Source organism: Erpetoichthys calabaricus, chromosome 12 (genome assembly GCF_900747795.2).
Source record: "Erpetoichthys calabaricus chromosome 12, fErpCal1.3, whole genome shotgun sequence".
Taxonomy (NCBI): domain Eukaryota; kingdom Metazoa; phylum Chordata; class Cladistia; order Polypteriformes; family Polypteridae; genus Erpetoichthys; species Erpetoichthys calabaricus.
In genome coordinates this window covers 10,005,948-10,030,504 of record NC_041405.2, presented here as the reverse complement: position 1 = coordinate 10,030,504, position 24,557 = coordinate 10,005,948, and the positions used below count along the sequence as shown (strand labels likewise).

General features: G+C 39.5%; 1 protein-coding gene and 1 long non-coding RNA gene across 2 annotated transcripts; both read left to right on the top strand.

Moving 5' to 3' along the window:
* LOC114662272 (uncharacterized) lies at positions 1–24,484 on the top strand. Its single transcript, XM_051934618.1, has 4 exons — positions 1–190; positions 274–300; positions 22,312–22,617; positions 24,162–24,484. The coding sequence occupies exons 1-4, from the start codon at positions 160–162 to the stop codon at positions 24,482–24,484; spliced, it is 687 nt and encodes a 228-aa protein (XP_051790578.1). The 5' UTR covers positions 1–159.
* Positions 17,719–19,120, top strand: LOC127529801 (uncharacterized). The gene is made up of 2 exons (XR_007936422.1): positions 17,719–18,190; positions 19,012–19,120. It is a non-coding gene; the product is annotated as an uncharacterized LOC127529801 (long non-coding RNA).
* Positions 24,485–24,557: the final 73 nt, after the last annotated feature.

Sequence of the window (24,557 nt, the reverse complement as noted above, 5' to 3'; positions counted from 1 at the left end):
TCAGGCGGTCGTGTGCTCGTCTTCTATTAGCAGCTCTTAAGCGCAGACTTTCTGAGACACACGCATCTCACTTCTTTGTTCAGAATCTCGCTCGACATCACACTGACTTTTACATCTCTACAGTCAACTTTTCAGCCTGACACCGAATTGAAGACGAACATGCCATGGACAATCTGTATGACTGTGATTGGTAATCCTTTTATTCTACTTCATGACAAAAAACACATTTGTTATTGTAGTAATTATAGATTTAATCTCATTTTTCTTTTACAGTGGCAACAATTCATCTGGTTCCAGCAGGTAAGCATTTTCACCCCCCTCCAGAAAACCAATAATGTGCTGTATATACATTGAAGAAAACTGTTCTTTCTAAAGTTGAAATAATTGGTAAAACATGTGGAGGAGATTTTAATCTTTAAAAATGAATATTGAATTTTTAAGTTCAGACGATCAGTGAATAATATTTGAAAATATGCTGAAATATTTTTTCTCCCTACAAATATAAAGTAAAAAAATAATGAAACTGAATACACTATACAGTAAATGCAGAAACCAAATTTAATTTATAAAGTACTTTATATTTGGACACATTATACTGTAAGCTCATTTTATATTTAAATTTACATTATAGGTACATAAAATTATGTGTACACATTTTGGAAATATTAAAAATTTTATTTCAATTTATTCTGAGTAAGCGCACCCCCACTTGTGAGTTTAGTGCACTGTACAGTAATTATAGATATAACTTTAAGAACTTACGAATAAAAAACTTAATTTTGAGAAACGGTTTGTAATAAATATACAAAGATTCACACAGTGTAAAAGCAGAGTTTCTTTTATATTGGGAAAGGATTTGGAACAAAATTGTGAGCAAAAAATATATTCACTGTGTATATATATATATATATATATATATATATATATATATATATATATATATACACATATATATATATAAGAATTGAAGTTCTTAATAAGTTCAGTTTCACTTCAATTTTCACTAAACCTATACACACACACACACACACACACACACACACACACACACGTAGATAGTTCAGGTTTGCAGGGGACAAGACCCCACCCTGGCAGTATATATAAATTAAAGATCGTCTTAATAAGTTCAATTTCACTCCAATTTTCACTAAACCTATATACACACACACACAGACACACACACATTAGTCAGGGTTGCAGGGGAGAAGACCACACCTGGGCAGGAATTGGTGCAAACCAACATGCAAACACTGGACAGAACACCACACACATTCACACTCCCACTTCTAGAGTCCATTTGCAACTGTCAGTTAACTTCACAGTCTAGAGATGGAGGAGGAAAACTGAAATATCATGAGGAGAAATCATGCATTCACGGGGAGAACATGCAGACTGTCGACGGACAAAGGGTTCAGGGTGGATTTCATATCATGATGACTGTGCAGACATATACCAAATACACATACAGTATATAAAGCATCACATGTGCAGTATGTTTGAAAAGCTACAACTGAATTTTATGATTTTATGGAAATTAAAAAAAAATGACCACTGATTTATTAGAGTAAATATTCATATTTTCAAATCAGAAATTACATACGGAGATATATAAACAGTATTTATATATATATATATATATATATATATATATATATATATATGAAATAATAAATGTATAAAAATGTATAACACAATGTATATACAGTATATATGTTATAACATATGCTATTTCTGATTTCAAAATGTAAATTCAATTTAAACACAAAAAAGTCTGTGCTCACTTTCATTAAATGTACAATATCACATGTTATGCATTATTGTATTATATGCACAATATCACAAAACTGAGCTCTAACTCTTTAAACATATAAGCGATACTTTGTTGTTGCCTGGAAGAATTAAAGCACATATCTGAACATCTAAAATACTGACATGTTGCAAATGGTTAAAGTAAAAAATTTACAGCTTTTCACAAAACCCCAACACCTCAAAACTAGCAGTGCTATGAGATGATGAATTCCTAAGGTCCAAGAATTTTAGCTGTTCCAACTCACCAATCCGAAAAGTTATTACCAATGAATAATGGACACTTGTGGACTTATCTTACACCGCTTATCGTTAATGTGTCCTACCACAGCAGCACTAGGGAAAGATGAATCCAGCATGTTGTGTTTTTTAACACATAAATTAAACTGATCCACTTAGGGTACAGTTATTTTTTTCTATGATAGTCTAATAAAGTGAACCTCTTTAAATACTTATATTTCAGAAAAATAAATATAATATAAGCTTATTCTGTTTACAGGATGTCTCCCTGGGTCTTTTTAAATCTCAAAAACTTATATACAAAATTTAACACCATATGTTCAACTTTGGGCAGCACAGTGGTGCAGTGGTAGTGCAGCTGCCTCGCAGTAAGGAGACCTGGGTTTGCTTCCCGGGTCCTCCCTGCGTGGAGTTTGCATGTTGTCTGCGTGGGTTTCTTCCCACAGTCCAAAGACATGCAGGTTAGGTGCACTGGTGATCCTAAATTGTGTGTGTGTGTGCCCTGTGGTGGGCTGGCACCCTGCCTGGGATTTGTTCCTGCCTTGTGCCCTGTGCTAGCTGGGATTGGTTCCAGTAGACCCCCGTGACCCTGTGTTAGGATATAGTGGGTTGGAGAATGACTGCCTGACTGATTGCTCAGCTTTATATATGCACTCACTGTATAAAACCTGACCTGTATAAAAATAGAATTTGACAAATATTTCCTCGTAAAATTTAAAAATCAAATGTAAAAATATCCCAAACTCTTTAGCAGAACAACTTGAATTTTATAAATTATAGTAACAAATGCTAGAGATAGATAGTTAGATAGACAAGAAATGCAATACATAACAACTGTAAAAGAGAAAAAATAGGAAAGCACTGTATGAAAAGATGGGTAGATAGGAAAGGCAATACAGTATATGATAGGTAGAGTAGATAGACATATAAAGCACTATATAATAGATAGATATGAATTTAGTATAGTACGCTGGATATGGTAGATAGATAGATAGATAGATAGATAGATAGATAGATAGATAGATAGATAGATAGATAGATAGATAGATAGATAGATAGATAGATAGATAGACCCCTCCTTTAACCGTCACCTTATCGTGGTGGAGGGGTTTGCGTGTCCCAATGATCCTAGGAGCTCTGTTGTCCGGGGCTTTATGCCCCTGGTAGGGCCACCCAGGGCAAACTGGTCCTAGGTGAGGGATGAGACAAAGAGCGGTTAAACAAACCTCCTATGAAGAAAAACAATTTTGGATGGCGTTTTCCCTTGCCCGGACGCGGGTCACCGGGGCCCCACTCTGGAGCCAGGCCTGGAGGTGGGGCTTGATGGCGAGCGCCTGGTGGCCGGGCCTGCACCCATGGGGCTCGGCCGGGCACAGCCCGAAGAGGCAACGTGGGTCCCCCATCCCATGGGCTCACCACCTATGGGAGGGGCCAAGGAGGTCGGGTGCAGTGTGAGTTGGGTGGTGGCCGAAGGCGGGGACCTTGGCGGTCCGATCCTCGGCTACAGAAACTGGCTCTTGGGACATGGAATGTCACCTCTCTGAAGGGGAAGGAGCCTGAGCTAGTGCGCGAAGTTGAGAGGTTCCAGCTAGATATAGTCGGACTCACCTCGACGCACAGCTTGGACTCTGGAACCAATCTCCTTGAGAGGGGCTGGACTCTGTACCACTCTGGAGTTGCCCCCGGTGAGAGGCGCCGAGCAGGTGTGGGTATACTTATTGCCCCCCAACTTGGAGCCTGTACATTGGGGTTTACCCCGGTGGACGAGAGGGTAGCCTCCCTTCGCCTTCGGGTGGGGGGACGGGTCCTAACTGTTGTTTGTGCGTATGCACCGAACAGCAGTTCAGAGTACCCACCCTTTTTGGAGTCCCTGGAGGGGGTGCTAGAGGGCATACCTTCTGGGGACTCCCTCGTTCTGCTGGGAGACTTCAATGCTCACGTGGGCAATGACAGTGAGACCTGGAAGGGCGTGATTGGGAGGAATGGCCCCCCCAATCTGAACCCGAGCGGTGTTTTGTTATTGGACTTCTGTGCTTGTCACGGATTGTCCATAACGAAAACCATGTTCAAGCATAGGAGTGTTCATATGTGCACTTGGCACCAGGACACCCTAGGCCTCAGTTCGATGATCGACTTTGTGCTCGTGTCGTCGGACTTGCGGCCACATGTCTTGGACACTCGGGTGAAGAGAGGGGCGGAGCTGTCAACTGATCACCACCTGGTGGTGAGTTGGCTTCGATGGTGGGGGAAGATGCCGGTCAGGCGTGGTAGGCCCAAACGTGTTGTGAGGGTCTGCTGGGAACGTCTGGCAGAGCCCCCTGTCAGAAGTAGCTTCAACTCCCACCTCCGGCAGAACTTCGACCACATCCCGAGGGAGGTGGGGGACATTGAGTCCGAATGGGCCATGTTCCGTGCCTCTATTGTTGACGCAGCTGACCGGAGCTGTGGCCGTAAGGTGGTCGGTGCCTGTCGTGGCGGCAATCCCCGAACCCGTTGGTGGACACCGGCGGTGAAGGATGCCGTCAAGCTGAAGAAGGAGTCCTACAGGACCCTTTTGTCCTGTGGGACCCCGGAGGCAGCTGATAGGTACCGGCAGGCCAAGCGGAATGCGGCTTTGGTGGTTGCTGAGGCAAAAACTCGGGCGTGGGAGGAGTTTGGGGAGGCCATGGAGAACGACTTTCGGACGGCTTCGAGGAGATTCTGGTCCACCATTCGGCGTCTCAGGAAGGGGAAGCAGTGCAGTGTCAACACTGTATATGGTGGGGATGGTGCGCTGCTGACCTCGACTCGGGACGTTGTGGGTCGGTGGGGGGAATACTTCGAAGACCTCCTCAATCCCATTAACATGCCTTCCAATGAGGAAGCAGAGCCTGGGGACTCAGAGGTGGGCTCCCCCATCTCTGGGACTGAGGTCACCGAGGTGGTCAAAAAACTTCTTGGTGGCAGGGCCCCAGGGGTGGATGAGATACGCCCGGAGTTCCTCAAGGCTCTGGATGTTGTAGGACTGTCTTGGCTGACACGCCTCTGCAACATCGCATGGACATCAGGGACAGTGCCTCTGGATTGGCAGACCGGGGTGGTGGTCCCCCTCTTTAAGAAGGGGGATCGGAGGGTGTGTTCCAACTACAGAGGGATCACACTCCTCAGCCTCCCTGGAAAAGTCTATTCAGGGGTCCTGGAGAGGAGGGTCCGTCGGATAGTCGAGCCTCGGATTCAGGAGGAACAGTGTGGTTTTCGTCCTGGTCGCGGAACAGTGGACCAGCTCTATACCCTTAGCAGGGTCCTGGAGGGTGCATGGGAGTTTGCCCAACCAGTCTACATGTGTTTTGTGGACTTGGAAAAGGCATTCGACCGTGTCCCTCGGGGAATCCTGTGGGGGGTACTCCGAGAGTATGGGGTACCGGCCCCCCTGATAAGGGCTGTTCGGTCCCTGTACGATCGGTGCCAGAGCTTGGTCCGCATTGCCGGCAGTAAGTCGAACTCATTTCCAGTGAGAGTTGGACTCCGCCAGGGCTGCCCTTTGTCACCGATTCTGTTCATAACTTTTATGGACAGAATTTCTAGGCGCAGCCAGGGCGTTGAGAGGGTCCGGTTTGGTGGGCTCAGGATTGGGTCACTGCTTTTTGCAGATGATGTTGTCCTGTTTGCTTCATCAGGCCGTGATCTTCAGCTCTCTCTGGATCGGTTCGCAGCCGAGTGTGAAGCGGCTGGGATGAGAATCAGCACCTCCAAATCCGAGACCATGGTCCTCTCAGGGTTGGTAGCGAGATCCTGCCCCAAGTGGAGGAGTTCAAGTATCTCGGGGTCTTGTTCACGAGTGAGGGAAGAATGGAGCGTGAGATCGACAGGCGGATCGGTGCGGCATCCGCAGTAATGCGGGCGCTGCATCGGTCTGTCATGGTGAAAAAGGAGCTGAGCCGCAAGGCGAAGCTCTCAATTTACCAGTCGATCTATGTTCCTACCCTCACCTATGGTCATGAGCTATGGGTAGTGACCGAAAGAACGAGATTGCGAATACAAGCGGCTGAAATGAGTTTCCTCTGCAGGGTGTCTGGGCTTTCCCTTAAAGATAGGGTGAAAAGCTCAGTCATCCGGGAGGGGCTCAGAGTAGAGCCGCTGCTCCTCCGCATCGAGAGGAGTCAGATGAGGTGGCTCGGGCATCTGATCAGGATGCCTCCTGGACGCCTCCCTGGTGAGGTGTTCCGGGCACGTCTAACCGGGAGGAGGCCCCGGGGAAGACCCAGGACACGCTGGAGGGACTATGTCTCTCGACTGGCCTGGGAACGCCTTGGGATTCTCCCGGAAGAGCTAGAAGAAGTGGCCGGGGAGAGGGAAGTCTGGGCATCTCTGCTCAAGCTGCTGCCCCCGCGACCCGACCTCGGATAAGCGGGAGACAATGGATGGATGGATGGATAGATAGATAGATAGATAGATAGATAGATAGATAGATAGATAGATAGATAGATAGATAGATAGATAGATAGATAGATAGATAGATAGATAGATAGATAGATAGATAGATAGATAGATAGATAGATAGATACTGTAGCCTGTAATGTCTGCTCCTTCACCCCAGGCTGGTTGCCCTGCATTGACTGAGGTGTTGCTGAGGTCTGTCCTGGTCCAACTGTGACTGTGACTTCCATTAAGCAGTTATGATAACACAATGGATCGACATTAATGCCATAGTTTTGAAGTTCCTCATCTGTTAATAGTTTGTGTAACTCTACACTGTTTGTCATATGAAGTTTCCCATAGAAAGCGCACTTTCAGGTTCTGCAATAGTTTTCCTTTTACATTTTAATTTTAAATACCATCTCATCCCAATTCATTTCTAGTGAAAAACGTTACATCAAATGTGATCTTGACTTTAATCAAGATGTGAGAGAGAAAACTAAATACATTATACTAAATTTCCCCCAAAAGATATTATACAAAGCAACATGAATCTTAACTAATTTTATTTGTTCATTTCTCATAAACACAAAATACAATTCTACAGACACTGATGAAGCTTTAGCATATAATGGTAAGCTGTTTGCAGATGCACTTAATATAAAAATCTGCAGTGTTTGCTGTAATAATGTTTGGAGGTAATTGCTTGAATTATTATTAAACCAAATACAACTGGAACTGATATAATGTTCACAAACATTTAAAGTTTTTTTTTCACTGAACACTTTGTCTACATCTGTCCATTTTTCACATTTTGACAGAACAGCTCTTTCCAGCAAAAGTCCTGACTGACCAGGAAACAGTAGCTGAAGGGTCTACGTTAATTTTGGGATGTATGGTGGCCTTAAATCACTGGGAACAGACTCAAGAAGGCTCCTTCTTTTTATTTCATAATGGGAAGAAAATTAAGAGTGAGACCATTTTTGGTGGCAAAAGAACTGCTTTGTTTACACTGGAGCACATTGTAGCAGAACAAGCTGGGAGATACGAGTGTGCTTATGGGACAGAGAGTCCAGACAGACTGGGAGATTTTCAGACCAATAATTCAGTCTACATCAGAGTCAAAGGTAAGACAAGTTTATATAAAGACATTAATCTCACATTACTTGGTACCTCTGCATGATGCCAGTTAAATGATGGTGCAGAATTCTTATTTGGTCGCATGCAATTTTACAGGCTGCTGGTTGGGTCAAAACAATGTATGAGTGCCATATTTTAGCTCCTAACTTAATAGTAATGGTGCACTGCATGAATCATAAGAAAGGTTATCAGGTTCTGCCTCCACATGTCATATACTCTTAATATTTTATAAGTATGTAGTATACGGTATTTTGGGGTAAGGCACTGCATTGTCTTCATGGACAGACTGATGATGTGTGGTTGAGTATATTAGGATTAAACAACTTTTACATAGAAACTGGACAAAGCAGATACAGATAACAAATGAACAAAGAAGATCAATTAATGAGGAGCACATAAAATGTATTTAGTTTGAAGTGGTCATTTAAATCTGAACCTCTTTTTTCACTCATATTCATTTCTTTAATCTACTTATCCAGTTTTGGTATTTGGGTGCCAACAGAAACCCACTCTTGGTGTGGTGCCAGACATAAAAGCCCATGCAGTAATGGTGTGAGCTTATAAACTCCACGAGATTGTAAGCCAGTCTCCTGGAGCTGTGAGGTAGTCTAGCATGTTGTTCTTAGAGTTCCTCTGGTATTGTAATGTTGTTCTGGTAACATGGTGACCAAAAATGCACACTTTATTGCAAATGTGATTTTATATATCCTAATTGGGTTTGTAATAATTTTTATATTTTTTGAGCATCTGTAAAATCTCAGTTCCTCTTGGGGAAGGATAAACTATGAATGCAAATTTGTGATCCTGCAAACTATACAATAATTAACATCTATCTATCTATCTATCTATCTATCTATCTATCTATCTATCTATCTATCTATCTATCTATCTATCTATCTATCTATCTATCTATCTATCTATCTATCAGTGCCTTATACAACTTAAGCAGAACCTTCTTTAACCTGTACTCTGCACAATGGAGGTATAATATAATAAAACATCATATTTTAGTTTTTAATTAAACTGTGAGGAGGTTAGGAGCAGCACATTTCCACACCCACCACATGGCAAACCAACTCAGTACCCCAGGTTAGGCACTTTCATTAAATCCCAACTGAATGGCTGTCTGTGTGGTAGGTGGTTATACTCTCCATGTCTGCGTGAGCTTCTCTATAGCGTCTGGTTTTCCTCTTAAAGACAGCTGGTTTATGTTAATTGGTGACTCTAAAGTGAATACAAGTGTGTCCTTGAGCTTCCACTTAAATGGACTGGTGCCATCCCCCAGACTTCATTCTTCCCACTGGTGCTGTCTGGATAAGGTCTGGTCTACTTTACCTCTAAAACTGAATGATGCAAGTGCACTAAGTTGATGGATGAATGGAATTCATGTTGTGTCCTACCTGACACTTTATCAAATCTTGACCAGTTATGATTGTAAACAGGGTATTGGCTCGGTGGGATCTGTCACTTTAAACACTTTACAAACTAAGTGAATGGGAATAAATCAGGTATAAATTAACTCTTGCATAGTCTCTGAAATATGGCATTGAATACAGATGTGCCTATGGAACTCCTTCAGCATTTTGTTTTCTTTTCATTTCTTGTAGAATCCCAAGTTTTGCTTATTCTTCAAGTACAGAATTTAATTGAGGGAGTGGAGGTGACCTTTACCTGCTCGTTTCCTAAATTCTCCAAGATAAAGAGCACCTCAGGAGGTTCTTTTGAACTTCGCAGGGATGGAGAGTTGCTGCTTTCACAGTCCGCTGACACCTCACCAGAGGTCACATTCAGGATTCAGCACACCAGTGAGAACAACAATGGGAGTTATGTGTGTGTGTTCAGGAAGGGAGATGTTTACAAAGTTAAGAGTCCGCCGGTGAGACTCCAAGACAATGGTGAGGCCGCTGCATATATGTCATCTTATAATTAAAATGTATGGTCCTTTACAATTGACTCTGCTCTACATAATCCTTCAACAGAAGAAGTCACATAATTGTTAAAAAGGAATTATAATCAAAAGATGTTTCATTAGGGCGGCACGGTGGCGCAGTGGGTAGCTCTGCTGCCTCGCAGTTGGGTGATCTGGGGACCTGGGTTCACTTCCCGGGTCCTCCCTGCGTGGAGTTTGCATGTTCTCCCCGTGTCTGCGTGGGTTTCCTCCGGGCGCTCCGGTTTCCTCCCACAGTCCAAAGACATGCAGGTTAGGTGGATTGGTGATTCTAAATTGGCCCTAGTGTGTGCTTGGTGTGTGGGTGTGTTTGTGTGTGTCCTGTGGTGGGTTGGCACCCTGCCCAGGATTGTTTCCTGCCTTGTGCCCTGTGTTGGCTGGGATTGGCTCCAGCAGACCCCCGTGACCCTGTGTTCGGATTCAGCGGGTTGGAAAATGGATGGATGGATGGATGGATGTTTCATTAATATTTTATCAGATACATGCAAAAGAAATGTATGCCTCATTAATTTTATGAGACTGAGTAAAAAGCCCCAATAGACTTGGCTTGAATTGTAGCCTACTCACTATAAGTACAGAGTATGTACGATCCTCTGCTGGCTCTTCTCCATTTCTTCCAGTTTTCTTCCCACATCTAAAAGACGTGCAAGTTTGGTAGGCTGGCAGTTCTAAACTGACCTGGTATGTGGTGTGATGGTTCTGTGTCCAGTGCTCTATGTAACATACAGAACGACAGATCGAGATAAAAAGACAGCCCTGAGACTATTTACAACACCAAGAGAATTCTGCGAATGATCAGCCTAAATGGAGAAAAAAACAAAACAGTTTTGATAGGCAGTGATTTAAATAATAATAACAGTAATAATAATAATAATAATAATAATAATAATAATAATGCATGCATTTGTTTTCTTTAATAACTTTTTTAGGTCTCTGGTGAAAGAACAAAAACCTGATTTGTAGTACAAGGAAACCTACTTGGAATGTCACACGAGTCCATCCCATAATAGTTGTATTAGTGATGAACTTACCATTATAATAATACCAGACACAAGTATATGGTAGGATTGTCCAAATAAATCTTTATCAGTTGGTTATAAGCAGGCGCTAATCTCTGTATCTAGAGATTCATATCCGCTAGACTTGATCAATTGAGCTAAAATTATATTTTCATTTTGGGACTTTTCCCAAAGACCATTATCAGTGATCCCAGCCATCCCAACAAAGGCTTCTTCTCCGTGCTGCAGTCAAGTAAATGGTACCAAAGCCTGAAGACCACTGCAGAGAGACTGAGAAGGAGTGTCAGTCCACAGACCATCCACCGCTTGAATGAGGAAAGTGTCTAAAAGCACACGATACCCTGTTGTTGATTCTCTAATACTGAGTTATTTAAGATGTTATTTTTATTTCTGTTTTTTTGTCATATGCTTTGTAATTCATAATATTACTTTCATTTCATACAGTGATTTCTTTGATATTTGTAAAGTTGTGTTATTATTTATTGTCCTTTATTTTTCTTTGTACTTTTTTAATGCACGGTTCACTATATATTGCACTAATTTTAAGTGATGAATAAAATTCGATTTGATCAGTAGAGACTTCAAAATAAATTTATAAATTAGGACTTTATTCATTACTTGTATATCTGTGTTATGTAAGTGTGCATTGGTTAATCCACTTTTTTTAGTATCTCATTTATTCATTCTTATTCTTATCTATTTCTAATTTGTTTTTCTTTTCTGGGATCTTTTTATTGACAAGTTGTAAAACATTTTGCGCCAAATTCTTTGTATGAAAATGTGCTGTAGAATTAACTTGTTACTGTTTCCTGTATTTTGTAGGCATTCTTTCCAGGATTCTGCAACAATTACATTTTCCAGGATGCATCGTTTGATATTATTACTAATTTTATGCTTTTGCTTTTCTTTCAGAGACGTATTTTCTACCTAATGTCATCCGACTGACTTTATCTGCAATGCTGGGTTTAGTACTTCTCTTTTTTTTGTGTGATGCCTTTGGCAACAAAAGATAAGAAGACAAAGGAGCAGAAATTGAACTGTTACACTTCTTGATTAGTTTCAGCAATTCTATAATTACTCCTACTCAGTGCACCATCTTGTAACATATTTGCATGAATATTTGAAGCATCAGGATGAAAAGGACTTGAACATTACTGTAGTGTTGAACAAATAAAATTGTCTAAATGAGGCATTTCAAACCTTAGTGCAGATCAGGTACATTTCAATTTTTGACTTAATTTTTTTCCCCAAAGCAAATTTTAAATGAAGTATATCAGTAGTGGCCAAAAGAGGACCCTGCGGGATATGTGTGCTCAGGAGTAAAGCAGAACTCTGAACATTGAAACAGGCGAAGACTACAGGTTATGAAAAGTGAAGAAAGTGACAGTAAAGACCTTTTAGAATGGGACGACCCCAGAATTTAATGTCTTTTTGAAGTCTTTTAATGTTAAGTCTAATGTGATATTCCAGAAGTGTCATCTTGAGGCTAGCTAGTTTGACTGTAAACCACTTGTCTGTAAGTAAAATCTCAGTATTTGAATTGCTGCATAGCTTTGAAAGGGTCCCTTAACATGTAAGGAAGCCTTAGTATGCTTCTGCTTGTGCAAAGTGCCTTAAGACAGTCATCTGTGGAAATATTCTGTATTAAATCAAATTTTACAATGTGACCCACTGACATGTTTGCAAAATAAAAGCTTTCCAATATTAAATTCATGTACTGGTTATGGAGCCAAATCAGCTCCTCAGAGAGTTAAAGTAGGATATGAATGAATTGCATAAAAATGATTGCAACTTTCTAGGAAAATGCAGAAACTGCTTCTCAGTCTGAAACATGAAGAAAAAACAATAAACAATAATAAAAAACATGGTAAAACATAAGAGAACAACAAAGTGTGCCCCAAATATAAAATACAATGCAATTCAAAGTTTTTTTTTAAAAAATACTAAAAAAAAACATAAGGTATAAAATTAAACATTAGGAATGAAAAAGGAGTTCTATCTAAATATCTCTTTGTGACAGTTTGGGTCGGCTCCACTCTCACTTGTCACTTCCTGAAGCCTCCGAAACTGTCGACAATCATGAGCCAGGATGAGTCGGGCAAATGAAGACACACACATTCAGGAAGAGGTTGGTTCAAAAAGACCCAGTGGTTTAATTTAAAATCCAGACAAACAAAAGTGTTCAACAAAGCAATGCTCCAATCATTAAATAGTCGATAAATAAATAATCCATCAAATCAATTGCAAGTTAAGATCAATATCCTTCCTAAGCTTCTCTTTTTCAAAACATTCCAATATACATCAATAAATCATTTTTTAAGCAGTTAGATTCAACCATAACCTCATTTATTTGAAACTTAAAACATCCACGTATCCAAAGAGCGACCCTACAAAGACCTTAGGCAGAAGGTGGCATGGCTCTACCTAACTTTCAGTTTTATTACTGGGCAGCAAACCTACAAGCTATAAAAACCTGGACATGGAGTAGATGAACATACACAGGCTTGGTCCGCAATAGAAATAAAATCCTGCAGTACTTCTTTATATTCCCTGCTTTGTGCCCCTATAAATGTAAGTTATTGCCAATATACTAACAACACAATTGTGCTTCACTCACTCAGAATATGGAACCAATGTAGAAAGCATTTTAAGATAGAGAAGCTTTTATCTGTGGCACCTCTGCATGAGATCCATCTTTTTCAACCCTCACAAACATACGCAGTTTTTAATATCTGGAAAACATTTGGGATTAAATTGCTTAGACATCTTTATATAGACAACATCTTTGCATCCTATGAACAATTACATTCCAAATGTAACTTTCCAGCAACACATTTCTTTCACTATCTTCAAATTAGAAACTTTGTTAAACAGAACCTGCCTGATTTCCCTCATCTCCCACCGTCCTCTATGCTGGAAAAAATATTGATCAGTCTCGAGGACTCAGACAGCATTTCTGCAACATATGCAATTATTTTACAGTCCCTCCATTTCAAAGATCCAAGAGGACAATGGGAAAAGGATCTGTCACTCAACATATAAGAAAAGGAGTGGAAGGTAGCAATGCAGAGAATTCACTCGAGCTCCATATGCACAAAGCATACAATTATTCAACTCAAAATTATATAACGAGCACACCTCTCGTCCAAAATGCTTCCAGGACAAGATTCAACCTGCGAACGCTGCAATCAAGTTCCAGCCTCACTGGGTCAAATGTTTTGGGCCTGCACCAAACTAACATCATTCTGGGAAAAAAATTTAAGTGCCTTTCAGACAGGCTTGGTGTCCCAATCCCTCCTAACCCACTAACAGCTGTGTTTGGTGTTCTTCCAGATGGGCTTAAAGTGGAGAAGGACAAACAAACTGTGATTGCCTTCACTACACTATTGGCACGCAGACTTATTTTGCTAAACTGGAAGAATCCTAACTCTCCTCATTTAAGTCAGTGGGTAACTGATGTTTTATATTATTTGAAATTGGAAAAAATCAAATTCTCAGTTAGAGGATCTGTGCAGAACTTTTTCAAAACTTTGCAGGATCTAATCAATAATATTTTAGAATAAAGCACTGAGGAAGTAGATTCTCTTCCCATTTCCCTTTCTTCTCCATTTATCTTTATCCGACTATTAAACTCATCAATTTATTTATTTTTACAAGCTTTAAGTTTTACTCCGTTGGCCATGCTGTCTTTCTCAGAGGTGGGGGTTGATTTGTTTTCAATCCTATTTTTTGTAAAAATTGATCTATTTGTATGGAATGATTACAATAAAATTAATAAAATTAGTCAAGTGCACTCTTCTTCTTCTTCTTCATCATCTTTCAGCTGCTCCCGTTAGGGGTCACCACAGCAGATCCTCTTTGTAAAGTATAGTGCAATATGTACAGGCAGGTACAAATGGCAATAAAGTGCATATTTCAGTATACGGCAGGATATTGCAATATACTTATCCTTGAAATAGTCTGTAACACATATTTAAATATATTCATCTTCTTCTTTTGGCTGCTCCCATTAGGGTTGTGAGGAAGACATATTTAGAATTAAGGTGCTTCCGTCTTTCCAAATAATAAAGTATGGTGCTTATAGAACTATAAGAAACGTGTCACTTATGTATTAATAAATAAGGATGTATTAAGCTAACTGAACAAATGTATGCTAATACAGACACTAAGCTGTAAGAGTAAATTCCTGTATGACTAATGTACTAACCTAACTTTTAAGGTAGCTTTTGATATTGTATAACCAATTATTATGTGGGATGATCATTATGTGCGAAATATAAGCTATAATAAGATTCTTAAATTGTAACTGCCACATAGCCGTTGAAGTATTGAAACCCTGATGGTGCAGAAAGAATGAAGAAGTGAGTATTGTCTAAATCTGCTTAGGTTGCACTCATCCTGTGACAGTTAGCTGGGAGATGGCTTCAGTTGCTCTTGTGTGTGTTGATGCTCACAAGGGCTATTGCTTAAGACTGAATGTGCTAATAACTCATAACTGTTCAAGACACTGTGTGTGCTCCTGTATGTTCAAATCCAGGGTGTGACCACAAGCTATAACGATCTGCTTGACCTCAAACTGAGCAGCCATACTTCCTCTTTTTGTTTAGTAAACAAACTACTATAAAACTGAACTAACTCCCATCCTTGGTTAGGCTTCCTGGTCTAGCTGTCAGTGACACAAGCTGACTGGGGCTGCAAGCCTCCTTTCACCAAGAATCAAGAAATTGCTTTCTGCTATTGATTTGTGTTTGCCTGCTGTTTACCTCGAACCTTCGTCCACAGTTGCCACAGTGGATTTTCTCTTTCTGTCCTCATCATCTTGTTCTGTCACACCCATCACCTGCATGTCCTCCCACACCACTTCCATAAACCTTCTCTTAGGCCTTCCTCTTCTCCTCTTTCCTGGCAGCTCTATCATGTGACAGGCGTCTGGTCACACTTACAGGTAATATAACTTAGACACCGTTAAATATCTGACTACACCACCCAGTTTTATTAAGAAACTGGGAACTCTTGAAATTTTACGATAACACCACACAGGTTCTTTAAATTGGGCGGTGAGTAAACACACAATGAAAGACACAACAATAATTTCAGGAAAAGCAACAGTAACTTCTATTACACAAGACAATATAAAGTGCATTAAAAAGATAAACAAACATAAAAAAATATAACAATATCAGCAACAAAATTCCCTTTTTTAAATGGAAAGCACACAATCCACACTCTAAAAGTCTGTAAAAACATGAAGTGGAGGATACAACCTTCAGTGGTGCAGAGTCCAGTTTGTGCACCGTGTTATCCCAACAATTAATCGTCCAACTGTCCATGGATGCACTCTGTTCATCGGATACTCGTTTCCCAACAGAAGTTCTGTCAAATCGATAAATCCCCGTCAGTGTCTCTTCGTCATTCTTTTTTTCCACTCGGGGCTCCTTGTGTTGCTGCGACCTCGGCACGCCTCACTTCTTGTCCGCCAGCTTTGCTTGGTTCTTTGACGCGGCCTCCCTCTCTCTGTGGACCTTCAACCGCCGTCTTCTTGTGGAGCTGTCTCTTCCTCCCTGGAGGTAAGTGTTGCCATCCTTGTGCCTCACATCATACCGGCCAATTACCCGAGTCTGCCTACGAGCCCTTGTGCTCTGTGCGAGTGTTCTCAGTGGACCGTCTCTCACCCCTACCTTCTCCTGCCCAGAAGTTTAAATGTCCTTTATTCTCTGCCTACATCAACAGGACGATGGATTAAAAAATGGCACATCCAAATTTCCTGGGTTTAACAGATAGTGTAAGCACAAGTTAACAAAATGTATTGTTATCGACTATCAATGATGTACACATAATATCCAACTTACCTGATGTGACAGCTAATTTCATATTTTATTTGCCCCTCCATCATAAAGATCCAAAAAACCTCAACACTCCATGTCCACAAAGTTGGACAGCACTGATCAAAACCATCTGTTTTTATCTAATATGGCTACTATCACATTGACAGAGAAATCACAAAGCAATTTATAATCCCAGGAAAGCAATACTAAGATACCTTGCATGGACTGGTATTTAGAATGTTTGAATAACACCAAGAGACCTAGTAACACATAAGGGCCAAGATATTAAAAATGCAATAAAGAGGAGCTGTGGTATTGTATGAGGAAGTCGGGAGTGGCAGAGAAGTATGTAAGAGTTGTACAGGATATGTACGAGTGAAGTGTGACAGTGGTGAGGTCTACGGTAGGTGTGACGGATGCATTTAACGTAGAAGTGGGATTACATCAGGGATCACTCTGAGCCCTTTCTTATTTGCAATGGGGATGGACAGGTTGACAGACGAGATTAGACAGGAGTCCCCGTGGACGGTGATGTTTGCTGATGACATTGTGATTTGTAGCAAGAGTATGGAGCAGGTTGAGAAGACCCTGGAGAGGTGGAGATATGCTCTAGAGAGGAGAGGAATGAAGGTCAGTAGGAACAAGACAGAATACATGTATGTAAATGAGAGGGAGGTCAGTGGAATGACGAAGATGCAGGGAGTAGAGTTGGTGAAGGTGGATGAGTTTAAATACTTGTGATCAACAATACAGAGTAACTGGGATCATGGAAGAGAGGTGAAAAAGAGAGTACAGGCAGGGTGGAGTGGGTGGAGAAGAGTGACAGGAGTAATTTGCGACAGATAGTTATGAGCAAGAGTGAAAGGGAAGATCTACAGGACGGTAGTGAGACCAGCTATGTTATATGGCTTAGAGACGATGGCACTGACCAGAAAACAGGAGACACAGCTAGAGGTGGCAGAGTTAAAGATGCTAAGATTTGCACTGGGTGTGACGAGGATGGACAGGATTAGAAATTAGGACATTAGAGGGTTAGCTCAGGTGGGATGGTTGGGAGACAAAGTCAGATAGGTGAGATTGTGTTGGTCTGGACATGCGCAGAGGAGAGATGCTGAGTATATTGGGAGAAGAATGCTAAGGATAGAGCTGCCAGGGAAGAGGAATAGAGAAAGGCCTAAGAGAAGGTTTATGGATGTGGTGAGAGAGGACATGCAGGTGATGGGTGTGACAGAGCAAGATGACGAGGACAGGAAGATATGGAAGAAGATGATCCGCTGTGGCAACCCCTAATGGGAGCAGCCGGAAGAAGAAGAAGAAAAAGAAGAAGAAGAAGAAGAAGAATAGATCTCCTCAGTGGATGAGCAAGGAAAAGAAGTGAGTAGCAGTATTAGTAGTAATAGTAATATTTTTTCTCAATTAAGTTTGCCTGACATGAGAGGTGCTTCAAAATAACTAAGTAAAGAGTCAATGAAAAAAAAATACTAATAAGACAAAAGTCAAAAAAATGTAAAATACTGTACAATAGCAGAGATTTACAAAGGCCACAACTTTATTAAGAACAAGAATAACACCAAGAGACCTAGTAACACAAAAGGGCCAAGATATTAAAAATGCAATAAAGAAGCAAAAGAGACATAGCAATGCAAAACATCACAGGTTTAAGATCAAAGAATGGCAATCTGCACTAAACTTTACTAACTCAGGTGGCTGGTCTGTTAGCGGCTCATCTGAATATTTGGGGGTCCCACCTCCTTGGGCTTAACATAAAGAGGAATGAGTTTCAAATGAATTAAAACAAAACAATTATGATACTCTAGGTCAGCTGTGCGCAACCTGCGGCCGTACGGCCGCGGGCAAGGACTTTGGCGGCCGTGGACGTGTATATTAAAGTGTACGTAATGGCGGCCGTGCAGGTGTAGGGTCTCTGGACTCCAGCGAGTAAGGGGTCTCAACGCCGCGGAATCTTTGTCAGCCGGGTCGGTATGGTGACGCCGAAAGCCGATTTGCTTACTTGAATATTAAGTTCGGTTGAAATGGGCTGACACCCAGGAGTACATGTGAAGTCACGTGACTAGCGGCTAGCCAATATGGAACTGAGAAGGAAATGGGAGTGTACGCCTGTACGGCCTTGTGGCTAAGTCCATACACTGCCTATCGCCATTAGCAAACGGTCATCATATGTGCGAAGCAGCGTTTTCCAGAATGAAATATCTGAAAAACAAGTACCGAACCCGATTGGTAGACAGCAATCTAGAGTCTGGAATACGGCTAATGGTCTCCAGCGAGTCCCCTGACTTTGCAAGTCTGTCTGCAAACATGCAAGAGCAAGGAAGCCATTAATGGCGATGTTTTCCAAACTTCCTGAAACAATTGCTGTAAAGGTTTTTTGTCCTATATGACGTTTCGTAGACATTTTTTTACATATGTAGACCAGTAAATTGAATATTGTCAGATATATCATACTCTGTTTTAATGTGTAATCTGTAAATTTTTACATAAATCATAAAACATTATTAAGTTTACTTGGACTTACTGGCGGCCGTTATTAAAGTAAAAAGTCTGTAGTGCGGCCGTTATTAAAGTAAAAAGTCTGTAGTGCGGCCGTCAATAGCGGAAAGGTTGCGCATGCCTGCTCTAGGTAAATCAATACAAAATTATTAACAACAATGATAACTAATGAAATTTAATTAAATACAGAAAGAATAGAAACACAAAAACATTTTATTAGGAAAAAGAAAATAAATAATCATAATAAATCAATAATAAAGCCTGAAATTGAGCCCCAGCAAAATAATCACTCAAGGATGTCTTTACAATGCATTAAATGGAAACAATTAATTTGTCAGGCCTGTAACTACTTAGAGTATAAACAAAAATAACTAATAAGGAAGAGTCACAAAACCACTTAATGAAAAAAAATGAAACATGGCTTGTTAAAAAATACAATCACATGGCCTAACAAAAATAATACAAACATATTTCAAACTGTAGAATAGAGGAGATCACAAACAGAATTTGCACTTTATCTGGAGGCACACTTGACACTTGTGGCTAATGTCTTATCATCAGAGCCAAAACCAAATTATGAGCGACACAGAGAACATGCAGAGCATATATAGACATCATGAAACAGAATACACGCAGAGTTACTTCAGGTGGTCGTGTGCTCGTCTTCTATTAGCAACTCTTCAGCGTAGACTTTCTGAGACACACGCGTCTCACTTCTTTGTTCAGAATCTCGCTCTACATCACACTGACTTTTACATCTCTACACCCAACTTTTCAGTCTGACACCGAATTGAAGACGAACATGCCATGGACAATCTGTATGACTGTGATTGGTAATCCTTTTATTCTACTTCATGACAAAAAAACACATTTGTTATTGTAGTAATTATAGATTTAATCTCATTTTTCTTTTACAGTGGCAACAATTCATCTGGTTCCAGCAGGTAAGCATTTTCATCCCCCCCAGAAAACCAATAATGTGCTGTATATACATTGAAAAAAACTGTTCTTTCTAAAGATGAAATAATTAGTAAAGCATGTGGAGGAGATTTTAATCTTTAAAAATGAATATTGAATTTTTAAGTTCAGATGAACGGTGAATATTTTAAAATTTGCTTAAAAATTTTTTTCTTCTTACAAATATAAAATAAACAATAATGAAACTAAATGCGCTATACACTATATGAAGAATTATATTTGGACACATTATACTATAAGGTCATTTTATATTTTAATTTACATTATAGGTACATAGAATTATGCGTAAACATTTTGGTAACATTAAAAAAAATTTATTTACTCAGTTTATTCTGAATAAGCGCACCCTCACTTGTGCGTTTAGTGCAATATAACTTTAAAACGTTACAAACAAAAAACGATGTTGAGAAACATTGTTTAATAAATATACAAAGATTCACACAATGTAAAAGTAGGGTTTGTACATCTTTGTTTCTTTTACATTTGAAAAGGATTTGGAACATATATACATACGAATTCTTCTTAATAAGTTCAATTTCACTCCAATTTTAACTAAATCTATAAACACACACGCATGTAGATAATTCAGGCTTGCAGGGGCCAAGACCCCACCCTGGCAGGATTTTGTGCAAACCAACATGCAAACACTGGACAGAACACCAGGCCATCAAAGGGCAAGCATCCAGACTCCCACTTCTAGAGTCCATTTACAACTGTCAGTTTGAAGATGGAGGAGAAGAACTGAAATATCGTGAGGAGAAATCATGCAGGCACGGGGAGAACATGCAGACTGCCGACGGACAAAGGGTTCAGGGTGGATTTCATATCAGGATGACTGTGCAGACATATACCAAATACACATACAGTATATAAAGCATCACTGATATGTTTGAAAAGCTACAACTGAGTCTCATGATTTCATGGATGTTTTTAAAAAAATGACCACTGATTTTTTTAGAGTAAATATTCTCATTTTCAAATCAGAAATGACTTTTTGAGATATATATATATATATATATATATATATATATATATATATATATATATATATATAAAATTATATAATTAAAAAATTATATAAAAATATATATACTGTATATACATTGTGTTATACATGTTATATGCTATTTCTGATTTCAAAATGTAACTTATATTTAAACAAAAAAATCAGTGGTCACTTTTATTATATGCACAATATCACAAAACTAAGCTCTAACTCTTTAAACATACACGTGATGCTTTGTTCCTGCTAGGAAAATATAAAGCACATATCTGAACATCTAAAATGCTGACATGGTGCAAATGGTTTTAAAGTAAATTTTACAGCTTTTCACAAAACCTCAACACCTCAAAACTAGCAGTGCTATGAGATGATGAATTCCTAAGGTCCAAGAATTTTAGCTGTTCCAACTCACCAATCTGAAAAGTTATTGCCAATGAATAATGGACACTTGTGGACTTATCTTACACCGCTTATCGTTAATGTGTCCTACCACAGCAGCACTAGGGAAAGATGAATCCAGCATGTTGTGTTTTTTAACACATAAATTAAATTTACCAAAAGAGTGTACAGATATTTTTTTCTATAGTAGTGTAATAAAGTAAACCTGTTTAAATACTTATATTTCAGAAAAATAAATATATTATAAGCTTATTGTGTTTACAGGACTTCTCCCTAGGTCTTTTAAAACTATACTTTATATAAAAATTTTAACATAATATGTTCAGCTTTACATATGCACTCCATCTACAACATATTTGATTATGTATAAAACTTGACTTGAATAAAAAGAGAACGTGAGAAGTATTTCCTCGTAAAATTTAAAACTCAAATGTAAAAAAATCACAAACTGTTTAGCAGACCAACATTGCATTTTATAAATAATATGCCATAGATAGATAGTTAGATAGACAACAAATGCACAACATAACAAAAGTAAAACAGAAAAATAGGAAAGCACTGTATGATAGATAGGTAGATAGGAAAGGCAATATATGATAGGTACAGTAGATAGACATATAAGGCATAATATAACAGATAGATAGATAGATAGATAGATAGATAGATAGATAGATAGATAGATAGATAGATAGATAGATAGATAGATAGATAGATACTGTAGTCTGTAATGTCTGCTCCTTCACCCCGGGTTGGTTGCCCTGCATTGACTGAGATGTTGCTGAGGTCTGTCCTGGACCAACTGTGACTTTTTTATAAACACAAAATACTATTCAACAGACACTGATGAAGCTTTAGCATATAATGGTAAGCTGTTTGCAGATGCACTTAATATAAAAATCTGCAGTGTTTGCTATAATAATGTTTGGAGGTAATTACTTAAATTATTGTTAAAACAGATACAACTGGAACTGATATAATGTTCACAAACATTTTAAGTTTTTTTTCACTGAACACTTTGTCCACATCTGTCCATTTTTCACATTTTGACAGAACAGCTCTTTCCAGCAAAAGTCGTGACTGACCAGGAAACGGTAGCCGAAGGGTCAAAGTTAACTTTGGGATGTATGGTGGCCTTAAATCGCTGGGAACAGCCTCAAGAAGGCTCCTTCTTTTTATTTCATAATGGGAAGAAAATTAAGAGTGAGACCATTTTTGGTGGCAAAAGAACTGCTATGTTTACACTGGAGCACATCGTAGCAGAACAAGCTGGGAGATACGAGTGTGCTTATGGGACAGAGAGTCCAGACAGACTGGGAGACTTTCAGACTAATAATTCAGTCTACATCAGAGTCAAAGGTAAGACAAGTTTATATAATGACCTTAATTACACATTACTTTGTACCTTTATAGTGCAACAGATGGTGGTGCAAAATTCTTATTTTGTCACATGAAATTTTATAGACTGCTTTTCATATATTAGCTCCTAACTTAATAGTAAAGGTGCACGGCATGAATCATAAGGAAGGTTATCAGGTTCTGCCTCCACATGTCATATACTCTCAATATTTTATAAGTATGCAGTATATGGTATTTTGGGGTAAGGCTCTGCATTGTCTTCATGGACAGACTGATGATGTGTGGTTGAGTATATTAGGATTAAACAACTTTTACATAGGAATTGGACAAAGCAGAAACAGATAACAAATTAACAAAGAAGATGAATTGATGAGGAGCACCCAAAATTTATTTAGTTTGAAGCAGTCATTTAAATCTGAACCTCTGTTTTCACTCATATTTATTTTACAAACCTAATTATCCAGTTCGGGTATTTGGGTGCCAAAGTTTGTCCCAACAGAAACCCACTTTGGGTGTGGTGACAGACATAAAATCCCATGCAGTAATGGTGTGAGCTTGTAAATCCCACGAGATTGTAAGACAGTCTCCTGGAGCTGTGAGGTAGTCTAGCATGTTGTTTTTAGAGTTCCTCTGGTATTGTACTGATGTTCTGGTAATATGGAGACTAAAACTGCACACTTTATTTCAAATGTGGTCTTATATATCCTGGTTGGGTTTGTTATATTTATATTTTTTTTAAGCTTCTGTAAACTCTCAGTTTCCCCTTGGGGACGGATAAACTATCTATGCAAATTTGTGATCCTGCCAACTATACTATAATTAACATCTATCTATCTATCTATCTATCTATCTATCTATCTATCTATCTATCTATCTATCTATCTATCTATCTATCTATCTATCTATCTATCTATCTATCTATCTATCTATCTATCTGTGCCTTATATAACTTAAGTAGAACCTTCTTTAACCTGTACTCTGCACAATGGAGGTACGATATAATAAAACATCATATTGTAGTTTTTAATTAAACACTTTCATTAAATCCCAACTGAATGGCTGTCTGTGTGGTAGGTGGTTATACTCTCCATGTTTGCGTGAGCTTCTCTATGGCATCTGATTTTCCTCTTAAAGACAGCTGGTTTATGTTAATTGGTGACTCTAAAGTGAATACAAGTGTGTCCTTGAGCTTCCACTTAAATGGACTGGTGCCATCCCCCAGACTTCATTCTTCCCACTGGTGCTGTCTGGATAAGGTCTGGTCTACTTTACCTCTAAAACTGAATGATGCAAGTGCACTAAGTTGATGGATGAATGGAATTCATATTGTGTCCTACCTGACACTTTATCAAATCTTGACCAGTTATGATTGTAAACAGGGTATTGGCTTGGAGGGATCTGTAACTTTAAACAGTTTATAAACTGAGTGAATGGGAATAAATCAGGTATAAATTAACTCTTGCATAGTCTCTGGAATATGGCATTGAATACAGATGTGCCTATGGAACTCCTTCAGCATTTTGTTTTGTTTTCATTTCTTGTAGAATCCCAAGTTTTGCTTATTCTTCAAGTACAGAATTTAACTGCGGGAGTGGAGGTGATCTTTACCTGCTCGTTTCCTAAAGACTCCAAGATAAAGAGCACCTCAGGAGGTTCTTTTGAACTTCGCAGGGATGGAGAGTTGCTGCTTTCACAGTCCGCTGACACCTCACCAGAGGTCACATTCAGGATTGAGCACACCAGTGAGAACAACAATGGGAGTTACGTGTGTGTGTTCAGGAAGGGAGATGTTTACACAGTTAAGAGTCCACCGGTGAGACTCCAAGACAATGGTGAGGCCGCTGCATATATGTCACCTTATAATTAAAATGCCTGGTCCTTTACAATTGACTCTGCTCTACAGAACCCTTCTAGAAGAAGTCACATAATTGTTAAAAATT

Bases quoted from the DNA above. Each gene is read 5' to 3' on its own strand.
- LOC114662272 (XM_051934618.1), top strand. From the start codon at position 160: ATGCCATGGACAATCTGTATGACTGTGATTG. The intron at 191-273 runs GTAATCCTTTTA...TTTCTTTTACAG, and splicing joins AATCTGTATGACTGTGATTG to TGGCAACAATTCATCTGGTT. The intron at 301-22,311 runs GTAAGCATTTTC...ACATTTTGACAG, and splicing joins AATTCATCTGGTTCCAGCAG to AACAGCTCTTTCCAGCAAAA.